General features: G+C 56.5%; 7 protein-coding genes across 7 annotated transcripts in view; 4 read left to right on the top strand and 3 right to left on the bottom strand.

The window, feature by feature from the left end:
• Nucleotides 1–424: 424 nt before the first annotated feature.
• On the top strand, nucleotides 425–1,949 carry LTR77_008040 (uncharacterized protein; the record flags this gene model as incomplete). Its single annotated transcript, XM_064805274.1, has 3 exons — nucleotides 425–589; nucleotides 652–964; nucleotides 1,024–1,949. The coding sequence occupies 3 exons, from the start codon at nucleotides 425–427 to the stop codon at nucleotides 1,947–1,949; spliced, it is 1,404 nt and encodes a 467-aa protein (XP_064656379.1).
• Nucleotides 1,950–2,198: 249 nt separating this feature from the next.
• LTR77_008039 (uncharacterized protein) lies at nucleotides 2,199–3,934 on the bottom strand (the record flags this gene model as incomplete). Its single annotated transcript, XM_064805273.1, has 4 exons — nucleotides 2,199–2,583; nucleotides 2,635–3,240; nucleotides 3,290–3,661; nucleotides 3,714–3,934. 4 exons carry the CDS (start codon nucleotides 3,932–3,934, stop codon nucleotides 2,199–2,201), a joined length of 1,584 nt encoding a protein of 527 aa, XP_064656378.1.
• A 1,012-nt stretch (nucleotides 3,935–4,946) lies between these two features.
• On the top strand, nucleotides 4,947–6,430 carry LTR77_008038 (uncharacterized protein; the record flags this gene model as incomplete). The annotated part of the gene is made up of 2 exons (XM_064805272.1): nucleotides 4,947–5,413; nucleotides 5,464–6,430. 2 exons carry the CDS (start codon nucleotides 4,947–4,949, stop codon nucleotides 6,428–6,430), a joined length of 1,434 nt encoding a protein of 477 aa, XP_064656377.1.
• A 743-nt stretch (nucleotides 6,431–7,173) lies between these two features.
• On the bottom strand, nucleotides 7,174–9,464 carry GSY1 (glycogen synthase; the record flags this gene model as incomplete). The annotated part of the gene is made up of 2 exons (XM_064805271.1): nucleotides 7,174–7,380; nucleotides 7,449–9,464. 2 exons carry the CDS (start codon nucleotides 9,462–9,464, stop codon nucleotides 7,174–7,176), a joined length of 2,223 nt encoding a protein of 740 aa, XP_064656376.1.
• Nucleotides 9,465–10,777: 1,313 nt separating this feature from the next.
• On the top strand, nucleotides 10,778–11,297 carry LTR77_008036 (uncharacterized protein; the record flags this gene model as incomplete). Its single annotated transcript, XM_064805270.1, has 2 exons — nucleotides 10,778–11,119; nucleotides 11,187–11,297. The coding sequence occupies 2 exons, from the start codon at nucleotides 10,778–10,780 to the stop codon at nucleotides 11,295–11,297; spliced, it is 453 nt and encodes a 150-aa protein (XP_064656375.1).
• Nucleotides 11,298–11,597: 300 nt separating this feature from the next.
• LTR77_008035 (uncharacterized protein) lies at nucleotides 11,598–12,296 on the bottom strand (the record flags this gene model as incomplete). Its single annotated transcript, XM_064805269.1, has 2 exons — nucleotides 11,598–12,105; nucleotides 12,178–12,296. 2 exons carry the CDS (start codon nucleotides 12,294–12,296, stop codon nucleotides 11,598–11,600), a joined length of 627 nt encoding a protein of 208 aa, XP_064656374.1.
• A 1,242-nt stretch (nucleotides 12,297–13,538) lies between these two features.
• LTR77_008034 (uncharacterized protein) overlaps nucleotides 13,539–14,316 on the top strand; it is a gene marked incomplete at both ends in the record, with an annotated part of 925 nt that continues 147 nt past the window's right edge. Inside the window, one exon of the mRNA XM_064805268.1 lies at nucleotides 13,539–14,270. Coding sequence (XP_064656373.1) covers nucleotides 13,539–14,270 — 732 coding nt within the window. The remainder of the gene's footprint in view (nucleotides 14,271–14,316) is intronic.

Raw genomic sequence — 14,316 nt, 5'->3', positions numbered from 1 at the left:
GACGTGAACCAGGTTCAATTCAAGCCGGCCATGGAGAAGAACGTTGAAGATGATGGGAAATCCTGCTCAGCCCTTCATCAGAAACGACTGAGTGACCCTCCTTTTGAAGGCCTACGGCGCAGTGTGGTCGACCTTCTCTAATCAGGCTCGATGATGCGCAATCTGCTGATGGCATGGCCTGCCAAAGAGGCGCCGTCCTTACGGTAAGGTAAAATCAGAAGGGACTACAGGTACAGTCGTATCGATCAGCCCTGTCGAGCTTTCCTTGCGAAGACTCTTGGACGTCGAAGGTCGCCCGAAAAGCTCTCCGAAAAGCTCAGCTAGCCGGATCATCAGCATAACATTCACTTCGCGATTGAAGGAAACATTTTTCTCGAGATCAAAAACTTACAGCGGATTGTTATCGAATCTCCAGACGTCCATCATGGCCAATGCAGCGAGAATCTACCGCCAAGATGAACAAAACGAGCTTGCACGTCAAGCCGATGCCTCCCTCTTACACTACGGCACCAGCTGGTATCCCGAAGTCATCGTCCACGCCTCAGGGCAGACCGTTACTACGGCGTCCGGACATAGCATGCTTGACTGGGTACGCATTCCACCCCGTACATTGCTTGAGACATACGCTGACACACTCCGGCTGTTATGCAGACGTCCGGCCAAATGTCATGCTTGATTGGCCACGGTCATCCTGAGATCGTGCAGACGCTGAGAGAGCATGCACAATCACTCGACCATCTGTTTAGCGGGATGCTGAGCCCACCTGTCATAAGGCTTGCTAATCGTCTCACCTCGTTGACACCACCAGGACTCGACAAGGCGTTCTTTCTCAGTACCGGCGGGGAGAGCAACGAAGCGGCCATTCGTCTTGCCAAGCTGTACACCGGCAAGTTCGAGATTGTTGGACTGGCATCTAGCTGGCATGGCATGACTGGCAATGCTCTTGGAGCTCAATACCATGCAGGTGAGTATTCTCGAAGTCATGATCGGTTGCCTATTGGTAGGATAACGGCCCCTGTATAGGGAGAGCTGGCTACGGGCCCTCTGCAGTCGGCAACTTCGCCCTACCAACACCAAATGCCTACCGCTCCATCTTTCGACACCCAGACGGGTCGTACGACTGGCGCACAGAGCTCGACTATGGCTTTGGTATGATTGATCGGCAGTCTTGCGGCTCACTCGCAGCAGTTATCATGGAACCCATCCTGTCCTCTGGCGGCATGCTCGTGGTACCACCAGGCTACATCAAGGCCATGAAGGAGCACTGCGAAAAGCGCGGCATGCTGCTGATCATCGACGAGGCACAGACTGGTATTGGGCGAGCGGGAGACATGTTCGCCTTTCAGCACTTCGCCGAGGACGAAGGCGTTGTGCCGGATATCCTTACCTTGAGCAAGACTCTTGGGAATGGGCTGCCTCTGAGCGCCGTCGTGACTAGCAACACTATCGCTGAAGTCACCAAGGAGAAAGGCTTCTTGTTCTACACAACCCATGTCAACGATCCATTGCCGGCTGCCGTAGGCGACAAAGTCCTCGAAATAGTCGTCCGGGACAATCTAGTTAGCCGATCTCGTTCTCTCGGTGAGAACTTCCAAGAACGTCTCCATCAGCTCATGGACCGTTATGGCTGCATCGGCGACGTTCGCGGCAGAGGACTGATGGCTGGGGTCGAGATTGTTGCGAATCGGGAGACGAAAGAAAGCGCACCAGAGCTCGGAAATGCGATCGGGAAGAGATTGACGGAGCTGGGTGTGTGGGCACAGCTGGCGACGATAGCGTCGTTCGGTGGTGGTTTCCGCATTGCGCCGCCTCTGACTACTACGGATGAGGAGCTGGAGAGGGGCTTGAAGGCGTTTGAGGAGGCTTTTGCTTCGACGGAGGGGACGATGCCGTTGTATGGCTCGCGAGACGACGCTGGTGAGCATGGAGCGGTGCAGAGATGCTGCTAAGCGACTGATCACTTTTACTCAACCTCTCGCAAACGTGACTCTGGACACACAATACTTGGTCGGAGCTAACAGCATGAATACTGGTCCGTTGGCGGGGACAGAGCTTTGCTCTTCCGCCTCTTCGCTCTGGACATGCTTGACGATTGTTGGGCAATTTTGTGGACTTATGACTTTGAGACCTCGCAACTACTTGCAAGTCTACCAACTTCCATGAGCAACTACCCACAATGGCAACCATGTCATCGTCGATCATTGCTGCGGGCCCACTCCTTCATTCTCTTCCCAGGACCGAAACTTCCTTGTTGGAAGTCGAGCTTCAAACATCGCATCAATCTGCTTCGCCGTCCGGCCTTTCATCTCGGGAACACAGAAGAAGGTGATCGTCACGCCGATCGCAGCAATGGCGAAGTAAACGAAGGCCGTGTACGAGCCCAGGTTTGCGGCATCTGGGTTGTACAGGTAGGGCATCACGACGCCGAATACCAAGGTACCGAGACCGTACGTGAACCAACCGATACCTTGCGTTTTGGCACGGAGACAGATTGCGGATGCCTCGCTCGCGACTGCATACGATGCTGGCCAAGGACCGGAGCCGGCAAGGAAGAGTACTAGCAGCATGCCAATTGCGGTGAACCTGACAATCGGTCAGCGGAGGCAGCATGCCAGAGTTTCATTCAGCACTTACCACATGGCGCCCTCGTTCTGCCAGATGCCGGACAGTCCGATGCCGAACCACATCACCGAGATACCGGCCAGGCCTGTCAGGATAAGAACTCGCCGACCAAACTTCGAGGAAGTGTAGAAGGTGACGCAGGACGCAATCACGCCGATAGCAATTCCTATGACCTGCAGCAGCAGGCTGGTTTCCGAATCCATGCCGATCTGCTGGAGGAAGTAAGAAGCGCTTCCCAGAAGCTGGAGGCCGAAGAACAATGGAATGACCTCGGCAAAAGCGACGATGAATGTCCGTCGTAAGTGAGGCTGCTTGAAGCAGGCGAGGTAGGACTCCTTTGAGATGTGGTCGCCTTCCTTCTCCGCCTCCACGGTCTCACGGAGTTGATTGTACGCAAGCTCGGCGTTGTTGCCTTTACGTCCTCTAAGACGATTCATTCCACTCTTTGCGGCATCATCCTTGCCCTTGCGGAGTAGCCAGGCAGGACTTTCTGGCAGGAAGATGGTCAGAATGGTCAGGAGCGCAGAGAAGGGCCATTGCGTTGCGAAGCAAACTCGATAGGATGATGATCCGGGGTAGTCGACAACTACCAGTGAGACCACGGCACCAACAAGCTGCCTGTTCTTAATCAGCACGACTTTCCAACAACCAGACCGCAATGACATACCCAAGCAGTTTGAAGATTGGAAACACAGCCATGAACGGCCCTCGCAGATCCGTCGGCAGAACCTCTGATAGCCAGGTCTGGATTGTGGTCATGATGCCACCAATCGAAAAGCCCTGCACTGTCTTCGCGACAAAGTAAACGCCTCGCCTGCCGTCCGGCGTGGTTGGAAGATCGGAGACGTAGCATATTGCGACCGAGACGGAGCAGATCACACTCATAATGTTCAACGTCCATTTTCGGCCGATTCGATCTTGGACCTGCCCGGTCAGCACGGCGCCAGCCATTAGTCCGATGTTGGTCGATACGGCCCATGCTGAGAGCCATGCTGCTGGGATGATGAAGCGGTCTTCGTACGCTTCGCCGAACTTCTCCCTGCGACACTGTTAACAATCGACCGGGTTGCGGGATCTCGACCATTGCTTACTGGAACGCTGGAAGAGATGCCACCACTCCGACAATCACAAGATCGTAGCCCCAGAGCAGGATCCCGAGCGTCAGGCCGAAGGTCCACCCGGTTATAATCCAGTACTTTTTGATCGCCTTCCACAAAGGCAGACGCTCTTGACTGTTGGCCGTCGTCAAAGAGCCTTCCCGCTCCTCGACCTCCCACTGATCGTCTTTCTCGTCGATCATACTGCCTGGCATCTCAACGGTGTGTGTCGAAGTTGTTGGAGTATGCCAAGTTACGAAAGTCGTACTTCTGCTTCCAGGTCCTCGGCCAGCATGTATATAGCCCATGCCGCGCCATATTGCGGGGCTGATGCTCCATACTCGTATCGATGGACCTAGGCAAGAGGCTTCTGATGGGCGCGGTCGTGAATACCTCTGAGCTGCTCTGCATCAACATGCCTAGGCGATGTCGCTTATGGCGCGAAAGCGAAGGCGAGCTCTTTTGACCGAGGCACAGACAAGCGGTACTTCAGCTCAATACCACCCACCATCATAAGCGCCCTCGCTTACTCGTCTGCTTTGTCGACATTGTCTGGGAGCGATTTGGTTTCCGAATGGAAGATCATGCGTATCCAGGAGCGCAAACCTCGGCTGGTCCTGATGTGCGCAAGCGTGGTCCAAAAGGCTCAAGTTCGTTTCATGCACCCAGGAGTCGTCGTCTGCTTTTTCGGAGAAGAAGACCTGTCCAGGAAGCATGTCCGCTGATCGTTGAGCAGTATGTAGGAACTGCAGGCAACACAAGGTCGTTCCCGACAGCAGCGTGGATAGCGCCTAGGAGCCGCGCTGACACGACATGGACATAGCTCAAGTGCGATGCCGCAACAGCTCATTCCCAAGGCTGCTCTCGATGTCGACGACGGGGTCTGCGATGCATAGTCGACCCTACGTTTCGCCGCCGGGCTCAGAGAGAGTCAGTGCCGTCGTCAGTCGAACCGCGGCATTGTCATTGACGAGTCTTGGTATAGGTACACGCAAGCTCTTGAGCAGCAAGTCCAGTCTCTGCGTAATGGTCAAGATGGAGAAGCCACGCAAAGCTCGCCGTTGACTGGTGGTTGTACCGCCGAGCAAACAACGATGCCTGGACGGACTCCCGAGAGTGTAGTGTCCGAGTCGTTCATGTTGACGTCTCAAACGCTCGAGGGCATCACACTATCCCCAGGAATGGTACATGGCTTGATTGAACAGTAATACCAATCTTCAAACTACCATGTCCAACCCAACATCTAACAGCCCACACAGCTACTTCACAACCCACCACCCCCTCTTCCCCATCCTCCCCTCCAAAGCCCACTTCTACACCACCCACACCACCAACCGCCTCCTCCTCTGGACCGTCCTCGCCCTCGCCTCCTTCGACCAAGACTCCAACTCCGCCACCTACTTCTCCCTCGTCGACCCCGTGCGTCGCCTCGCCGCAGACCTCTATGGCCCGCAAAGTCGGAGTTTCAAGACCATGCAGGCGCTGCTGCTGCTGTGTGTCTGGCCCTTTCCCTTCCAGCAGACGATCAATGATCCGAGTCCGATGTTCTGTAGTTTGGCGACGGGGATTGGGTATCAATTGGGACTGCATCGGCCGAGGTGCAGGGGGGATTTCGATGAGAACGCTGTGGAGGGGGTGGAGAGTGAGGGGGAGGAGGAGAGGACGTGGTGGGGGTGTTTTGTTGTTAATCACTGGTTCGTCTCGTCCTTTCATCGAGTGCTAGGCTGTTGCTGACGCTGTACAGTCTGGCCCTCCGCCTCGGCGTCCCCTCAACCATTTCCCCCGCCCACGCCCTCCTCTCCGCCGCATCATCCGACCACCCCTCCGCCCCACCATCTCTGCTCATAGACCTCAACCTCGCCCTCCTCTCCAAACAATACACCACCCTCCTCGGCGACGACCCCTCCACTCCCTCCGGCCAACGCCCAGACCCCGGATCCCTGATTCACGCCTTCGAGTCCCAACTCGCGCAGCTCCGCTCTCGCTTCTCCGGGCACTGGACGGCGGTGGCGGAGATATCGTATTACGCGCTGCAGCTGCAGGTGTACTCTTTCTCCCTCTGCCAGTCCGCCGATCACCTTACCTCCGACGAGAACAACAACAATAACACAGCAGCAGCGCAGCTAATCCAGGCAAAGGCACTTTCTGCGGTCGTCAAGCTGGTCTCCGAAGCCTCGAAACCCGACCCAGACAAGAAATTCTGGCCCGCAGCAACGAAATACTGCCTCGTCTTCGCCGCCTGCATAGGCGTCTCCGTCGCTGCTGACTCCTCTGACCTCATAGTCCAGATTTCTCTCTTAAGCGCCGTCAAAGACGCCGTAGTGGCGTTGAGGGGGTGGAGTTTATTTCCTAGAGACCAGATCGCTAGAGTAGCTGGGCACCTTTCTACTGCTGCGGCGAGGGTTGAGGGTGGTACGGCGGGGGCAGGGAAGGGGAAGGGGAAGGTAAAAGAGGTGGTGAGGGCGAGGATGACGGCGAATATTCCTTATCGGGTGATTTGGGGCGCGAAGCACGGCAGGGCTCTCTCGTCGAGACCGAATGGGGTAGAGGGGCATGTACCGCAAGTTTCGACGGGGGAGGCGATGCCGGCGCCGGAGACGGGGGGTTATACGCCGCAGCAGCCGATAGGGATGGATGCGTTTGAGGATGTGGACGACGCGAATTTCACGGATATTTTTCTGGACTGGCAGCAATTGCTTGACCTCGGCTGAATGAGAGCTGCTTCGCCCACGCTGTTGGAAGACGATTGAAGCCCAGGATGTCCGTTGGCATGTGCTGGCGCTGAAAGGAGCGATATTCGGGGACGGGTCAGGCCGGGCTGCTTGAACATGGAAGAGGCTGGCCTCGAGAAGGTGAAGAGCGGGGGCAGCATCTTGTGCGCAGGGCTGTGGGAGGGGGTGTTGGTGTTGGCAGTATGTAGATGGTGGGTTGAAAGGAAGATGAGTAGCGTGTGAGCAAGTTTGAGTATCGATACTGCCATTGCTATACCTATACAAATAGCACATCACACACCAACGATGTTGCCGCCATTCCATCACAATCTTGCTTCCAGATTTTGTACACGCACGAAACACCGCCCGACCCCAAACTTTGCTTCGTACGCGCAACAACACGCGCACACGCACACACGCCAGACGCAAAACCAAAACCCGCAGAGCAGACGGATAGCAAGAAACAGCACCATCCAAAAGCCCAAAACACATCGTACGCTATGCACAATTTCACAAAATTCTTTCCCGTGTTCTTTCCCCTTATCCTGCTCTGCTATGCTCTGCTCTGTCCGCCCGCCGCCTGGCTCGAAAAATCAATCTTACTCTCTCCAGTTTTCTCTTCCTCCATCCTCATCCCTCTATCCACACCACACCACACCACAACCACCACGCCCTACTCTCAATCACCTGTACGAACACCCCTCAACTCAGCCAACTCTTCTGCTCCGCTACGAAACACCCCCCTATGAAACAGACGCTCCCGTCCCATTCACCAACGTCGGCGTGCCCGTCCCAACCCCATTCCCATTCCCACTCACATTCCCACTCGCATCCGCCCCGCCATCGACCTGTCCCGGCGCCGGACTCCCTCCAAGGGCCGGGCTGAGGCCGCCGGCGTTCTTGCTCTTCTGTTTGAGCGTCAGGGGGAAGGGGTAGTCTTCTGGTTCTTCCTGTTTTTCACAAAAACCACTTGTCAGCAAACCTCTCTTCCCCAATCTCCTCTGGGGATCTGACTTACATCCTCAGGCAATTTCCAAGCAATATAATCCTCCGTGCTCAACCCCTCCCTCCCCTCCTGCAAACTCGCAAAATCCCCCGGCGTCATCATCCCGCTCCTCTCCCGCGGACTGCCCGGCGCGCTCAGCGGACGCGAAATCTTCACCGTCTCGGCCCCATCAAAGAAGCCGCCCGTATCCTCGTCACCGTCAAAGCTCTCCGGATAGGCTCTACGAAGGGCGAGCTGGCGCGCTTTGACGTACTCCATGCCCATCCTCTTCCAGTCGAGCAAGTCGGAGAGGCGCTCGGTGCGGTTGCGCTGGTTGATGCGCTGGCGTTTGGATTTCTTGGTGAAGTCGAACATGAAATCGGAGAGTTGGTTGACGCTGTCGTCGACGCCCTTCATGCGGCGGTCGACGATGTAGATGCCGTAGTCGGTGGCGTTTTCGATCAGCTCTTCCATGTAGCATCCGAAGCCAGATAAATTGGTGGTGATGGACGGTACGCCCATGACGGTGCATTCGGCCGGCGTGTAGCCCCACGGTTCGTAGTAGGAGCTGAAAATCCCCATGTGCGTGCCGCGGACAAAGTCGTCGTAGTCCATGGGTAAGACGGGGTTGCCGGAGGAGAGGAACTCCGGGTGGAAGATGACTTTGACGCGGTCGTTGGGGTGGTTGAAGAGCTGGCAGCGCCGGATTTGGTTGAGGATGGGGTCTTCGGTGTCGGAGACCATGTTGTGCGTGACGATGGGGGGGAGGGTGGAGCGTTTCATGGCGAAGAGGCGGCGGCGGAGCATGATTTTGTCTTGGGGGGTGAGGAGGTCCTTTTCGTCGGGGACTTCATCCCCTTCGTGCCAGCGGAGGGATTTGTCGAAGAGCTTTCGGCCGACGTTGTTTTCGATGTGGGTGATGGTGTCCCGGAGGCTCTTCACGACAGCCTGCCCTTTCAGAGCTTCCACGGCCAAGCTGGTGGTTTGTGCCGGCATGATGATGAATGCTACCACCGTCATATCACTACCCGAGCTCTTCATTTGGTGGTTCAGTCTCGCAAGACTCTCAATAAACATGTCCACACCCTTATTTCTGTACTCATAGCGGCCGGCTGTGAAGAAGTAGAGTGTCTTTTCGGGGTCAAAGTCGTTGTGGCCGTAGAAGTGGCCGCGCACAAAGTCGGTGATACGATCGCGGTTGATGGAGTGCAGATTCTGGAACTCGTGGGTCGCGCTGAACTTCTTGACGTTGAGGCCGTTTGGTAAGACGCCATCAGGTTTCCGCTTGAGGAGGTGCTCGCTCTCGTAGGCGGTGATGTGGCTGACCGTGGTGAAGACGTCCGCAGCATGCGCCGCCGCGCGTTCTACGCAGTAGCGGTGGTAGATGCCACGCTTGCCTGCCTCTGCATCCACATCGAAGTACTGCAGGTTGTTGTAGAAGTCGACGCTGCCGGCGCAGAGATACCGGCCGAGGAGGGTAGCGTGTGTGGTGAAGATGGTGGTCACATCGATCTTCCTCCTCTTGCAGAGCGGTAGAGCAACACCCGCCAGCCACTCGTGGAACTGAGCAATGACAGCCCGCTCGCGCTCGTGGTAGACATACTCTCCTAAGAACCAGGCGATGAGATAACCGAAGACGATAGCCTCGTTTGTCTCATGGTCGTCGGGTGGGGAGGGGATGCCGGCGGTGTTCCAGAGGTCGCCCTTCCACTCATCCAGCTTGTAGTAGCCCGTGCTGGTGTCGAAGAGCAGTACTCGGGGTGCACCGTCGATCAGCCACCTGCCGTACAGCGTCTTGATACCGCGCTCGTTCATGCTCTTGATGGTCGCTACTAATGCTGGGTCCTTGGGCACGATCTCTTCCACCTCCACGGCCGCTGATGCTCGATTGAGCGGGCCCAGTAGTGTGTATGTCGAGCCATACTCTGCCGTCGTCACCTGCGCTTTCGACTTCAGCACCGAGTAGATGCCGCCGACGCGGTTGGCGACTTCGGTAGCGACCTCGAACAGCACATGGTTGCGGATGTCCCTCTTCCCCGGCTCGGCCATGGTGATGGCGTGTGCGTGTGCTGTGTCTGACTGCTATTCTATTCTGCCTGTCTCGAAGGAGGGAGCGAGGTGTCGCGGAAGGCCGCCAAACTATCCTCAGTCAGCGGTGGTCCTGGCGGAGCTCTCTCGTATTGCTGGCTGGAGCTTTTGTTGCCGTCGTCGGCCTACCTCTCTCCCACTGGCAGTTCAAGCAGACCAGCACTTGCCCACGGGGGTATTCAGCTAATAACGAAGGAAGAGGAGAGTGGAGTGGGCAGAGTTGGAGGTGGAAATTTGGTGATGGCTGGGTGGTCATGCTAAAATCCCCCGAGCTTCACTGGAAAGCTTCCACTCCCGCCCACCTCTGACGTTGGGAGGTCTTAGACCGTCAACCGTCTCTTCTTCCTCCCATCAATTTCACTTCTCCATCAACATTCACACAACGCGGCCATAGCAGAGAGATGATATGGTCGCCGCCAGCTATACTTACAACCTGGTACTACCCCCCCATCGCCTCCCACAGCACCACCGACTTCGCCGCCGCTCGCGTACCACCACCTCGAAAATAGCCGAAAGTCTGGCAGCTCTCTCCAGTCTCTCTGCGGGGACGGACGTGTGGACATTCGCGTGAGCCTGCCCCATCGCGCGGTGGACCTCACTCGCCAATGAGAGGCGGTATTCGGGCCTTTTTCGTTGACTTCACCTGGGGTCGTCTGACCTTTCGCCGACCGTCAGTCGCCTGATGGTTATGCCTATGCTGCTTACCACGCCGTGTAGCGGAAATTTTTCGAAGAGGATACTGGAGAGAAGCTTTTGTTGAAAAGCTATTTTCGTCTGTACCACACACACGCGCAACCACACCACGTTCCTCTCCAAGCACATCCGACTAATCCCCCGATCGACTTTGCCGAGATGCGAATATATGTACACGCTGCAGCACGTAACACCACGTCCGCAATCACGTTTTGATGTTACCTCCTGTTGAAGTATGAAAAAGCGTAGGTGGTACGTGATCTTATCGTCTTTTGCAACATTTCTTTCATGTGAAGGTTAGGAATATTGTTTGCCTCTGGGAACAAGCAGTTGCGACGTAGACACCGTTCCAAGAAGAAAGGTTGCAACTCGAATTGGATATCGCGACCTCGATCTGGGTGGGCGAGACCAGCGGAAGCAGCGAAGGTTGCGCCAGCGACATCTTCCCACTTCTGAGGAGTGAGATATACACCACACCCAAAAGTCAATACGAGCCTCCAACCGAACAACCGCAAACAACGCAACACCCACGAGCCCCAACCCCTCCCACCTCGAACAACAAAACCCACCACCAACCAACAATGGCCCTCCTCACCCTCCTCACCCTCACCCTCGGCCTCGCCACCACCGCGCTCGCCCTCCCACAAAACCTACCCCTCCCCCCACCCCCCTCAGCACCCCTCGTCCCGAGCGCGACAAACATCACTCTCCACGCCCTCCCTCATTGCGCCTGCTCCGCCACCTCCGCCACCTCCAAAAAGGCTACCGATACCGAGATGACGCTGGAAGTGGACGCCAACACCTGCACACCTCTCTGCGCGCCCAGCGTCTCGATCCCGCAGGTGGAGGGGCGGGGGTGTTTGTTGGGGGCGTGGTATCGTTCTGCTACTTGTGCGATGGTTGAGGGAGATGGTGGGGAGAAGGTACGTGCAGATTTCTGACGTGTGACGTTCGACGGGATGTATGTACCGACCGACTGACGAGTCTCAGGTGACGTACGTGCTCGGACAGGGGACGGGGGAGTTGTGCGTGGACTTGGAGATTGAGGAGGGCGAGTGCGAGGACGGAGGGAAGGCGAGTGCGGTCTGGAGCTGTGGATGAAGGAGGCATGGGTCTCTGGACTGAACGCGGACTCAGACGCCTGCGCGACGAGGGTGATGATGATGGTGGCAGACGAGCAGACATTCGCGGAACGGAACTGGCATCTGTCAGTCTTTGGCATTTTGGACTGCAAGAGTAAAGTAGAGATTTGTTCGATGGAAGGAGATGCGATCGGAGCAAGAGAATAAGATAATGTCTGCACGTCGATCGATCTAGGCTGTATCCGTAGCTGTGGCTGTACTGACATAACACTGGTACATGTAACGTGTGAATTGCGTTTCGCAGGGGAATTTTGAGAGGCTAGGGTATACCGCCAGCGTCCCACCCCTCCCCCACCTCAATCCCCCCCTTCCCCACTCGCCCCTCCCCATCCACACTAATCCACTCATTCCGACCAACCAACTCCCAATCCCCCCTCTGCGCAGTGCTCGGCTCACTCGCCACAATCACATGCCTTCCATGCCTCTCCGGATCTATCCCCGTGTCCGTCACACCTTCAATCACCTTCCCCTCGCTATCCCCAGGATATTTCCTATTCAACGTCGTCCCAGCTTTAGTCGAGTAGTAAAGTTTAGGCGGTTGGGAGACGGCGTGGTTGCGGAAGCGATACGCGAGCAGGGAAGTACCGTCGGTGGTGCAGAGGTTGAGGGAGTTGGGGAGGCGTTTTGCCTCTGGTACGAAGGTTTTCTGTAGGCGGATTATCGTGGCGACGGTCTTGTGCAGGGCAGCGGACATGGCGGGGAGGGGATAGGATTTCTCGAACGGGAGGGAGGAGGTTGGGACGGAGAGGGTGAGGTGCGTCATGTAGCTGGAACAAACACCATCTGTTAGATAGAGAAGCGGAAGTGGTGGAAGGGATGGGGTGGGGGAGGGAGCGTACAGCGCGGCGATGTGCTCGCTGTCCGTCGACCCGTTGATGCTGGCGAATGCGGCGTCGCTCATCTCGGCGCACATGGCGCGCCGGATCTGGGTGAAGTGGGGGATTACGCCGTTGTGCATGAAGGCTTCAGACAATGATCAGCTAACGCCTCCTGACACATTTGCAGGAGGAAGCTTACAATGCCGTCCAAACACGAACGGATGATTGTTCACCGGCGTGATAGCTGTACTCGACGCTGCACGGATGTGGCCGAAGAGTACGCGAGTCTCGATGTTGGCGCAGAGGGAGCGGAAGTTCATGTCGTTGATCGGGGGTTGGACGGTTTTGTAGACGGCGGGGCGGAGGCCTTCTTTTTGGGTGCCGTCGTTGGATTCGCCCTGTAGTACGGTCAGTCTCGAGTGGAGTTGATGATGAAAAGGGGTCGATGTACGGTGTTACCGCGCTCGAAGTCCGAGTTGGAGGAAGTGTACCAGGCGATGCCGAGTCCGTCGACGTTCTTGTCTCATATCAGTGTCCCCACAACCAGAACCGCCTCAGCACCGCCGCACACTCATCCGCCCGGCTAGGAAGGAATTGGAACATACGAACAGCATATTCCTCGCCTTCATGTCATTCTCCTCGTCCGTGGTATGGTCGTGCGGCAGGAGCTGTTGCTTGTCAGCGCTCACATGCATCGTTACCGAATCTTGAGGATACGAGCTTACCCCCGGAAGATAATGCTCATGGACTTGCTTTGATAGAGAATGCTTAGGTGACACCAAGACGTCCTCGAGCAGGCATGGTTCCGTGGGGGAGATGTAGGCGAACCATCTGATTTAATTAGCTACTGTTTGATGGAGGAGTATAGAGTAGGGCGGGCTTACCGACACATCTGAATGGATACCTAGAGGATGGAATAGGAGGAGTGTTAGAACCTACCGGATCTTGTCAAGTGTAGAAATGAAAGTATTTTGCTCAATGTGAGACGGTCAGTAGAGAGGTTTGAGCAAGCACGCTACTCCTGCATCAGCTGCAGCTTCCAAGAATGCATGAGGTGCATGTATGCGCTAAGAGCATTGATCCCATAGTCCACTACATATAGAAGAAGAGATACGCCAATGCCTTATCGTACCATCGAAAACTGTAAGATCTGTCCAACTTGTCGTGCAAGTCAGAGACGAGGGAGGAAGCCGAAGAGCCATTCACCCTGACAGCTTCCCCACGCCAGCCAAAAGCTTCTTTCTAACTCAATCTAACCTTGTCCCCACACTCTTCCACTCGACCTCGAGATCAACCACCCCTTCTTCCTCCACACAACCACACTCTTCCACCTCTCGACCTCGATACCAACCACCCCTTCTTCCTCCACACAACCACCAACCATGTCCTCCCTCCCACCCTCCCACCACGTGAAAGGCGACCCTCCTCCCGCCGTCCTCCCCTTCTCCGCCGCCCAATCCCCGCCCATCCGCCTCTACCCTCTCTCGTCCTACACCTTTAGCGTCAAAGAGCCCCAACTAGAAGAAGATGACTCGGTAAAAAAACGCCTCGAGCGCCTCGAAACCCACTACCACGCCCACGGCATGCGCCGCACGTGCGAGGGAGTCCTCCTCTGCCACGAACACAACCACCCGCACGTGCTCATGCTGCAGATCGCGAATGCGTTCTTCAAACTCCCGGGCGACTACATTCCCCCCGACGCCGACGAAATGTCCGGCTTCAAAGCCCGCCTCGACGAGCGCCTCGCCCCCACCGGCTCCCTGTCCAACTCCCCCGCGAACGCCGGCTGGAACGTCCACTCCGCCCTCGCGCAATGGTGGCGCCCCAACTTCGAAACGTTCATGTACCCCTACCTCCCGCCCCACGTCTCGCGGCCGAAAGAGTGCAAGAAGTTGTACCTCGTCGAACTCCCCAAGACGAAAGTCATCGCGTGTCCGAAGAATATGAAACTCATTGCCGTCCCGTTGTTTGAGTTGTATGATAATACCGGCAGGTATGGGCCGCAGCTGAGCGCTATTCCGCATTTGTTGAGTCGGTACAGGTGGGAGTTTGTGGATGAGGAGGGGGAGGTGGTGGCGTGGACGCCGGGTGGGGAGGTGGATGGGAGGGTGGGGGTGAAGGTGTTGGCTGAGGGGGAGGGGGAGGGGGAGGGGGAGGAGG

Source organism: Saxophila tyrrhenica, assembly GCF_035928015.1.
Source record: "Saxophila tyrrhenica strain CCFEE 5935 chromosome Unknown scaffold_13, whole genome shotgun sequence".
Classification (NCBI taxonomy): Eukaryota; Fungi; Ascomycota; class Dothideomycetes; order Mycosphaerellales; family Extremaceae; genus Saxophila; species Saxophila tyrrhenica.
Note: the sequence above shows the minus strand (reverse complement) of the source record. Positions and strands in the feature narration are given on the sequence as shown.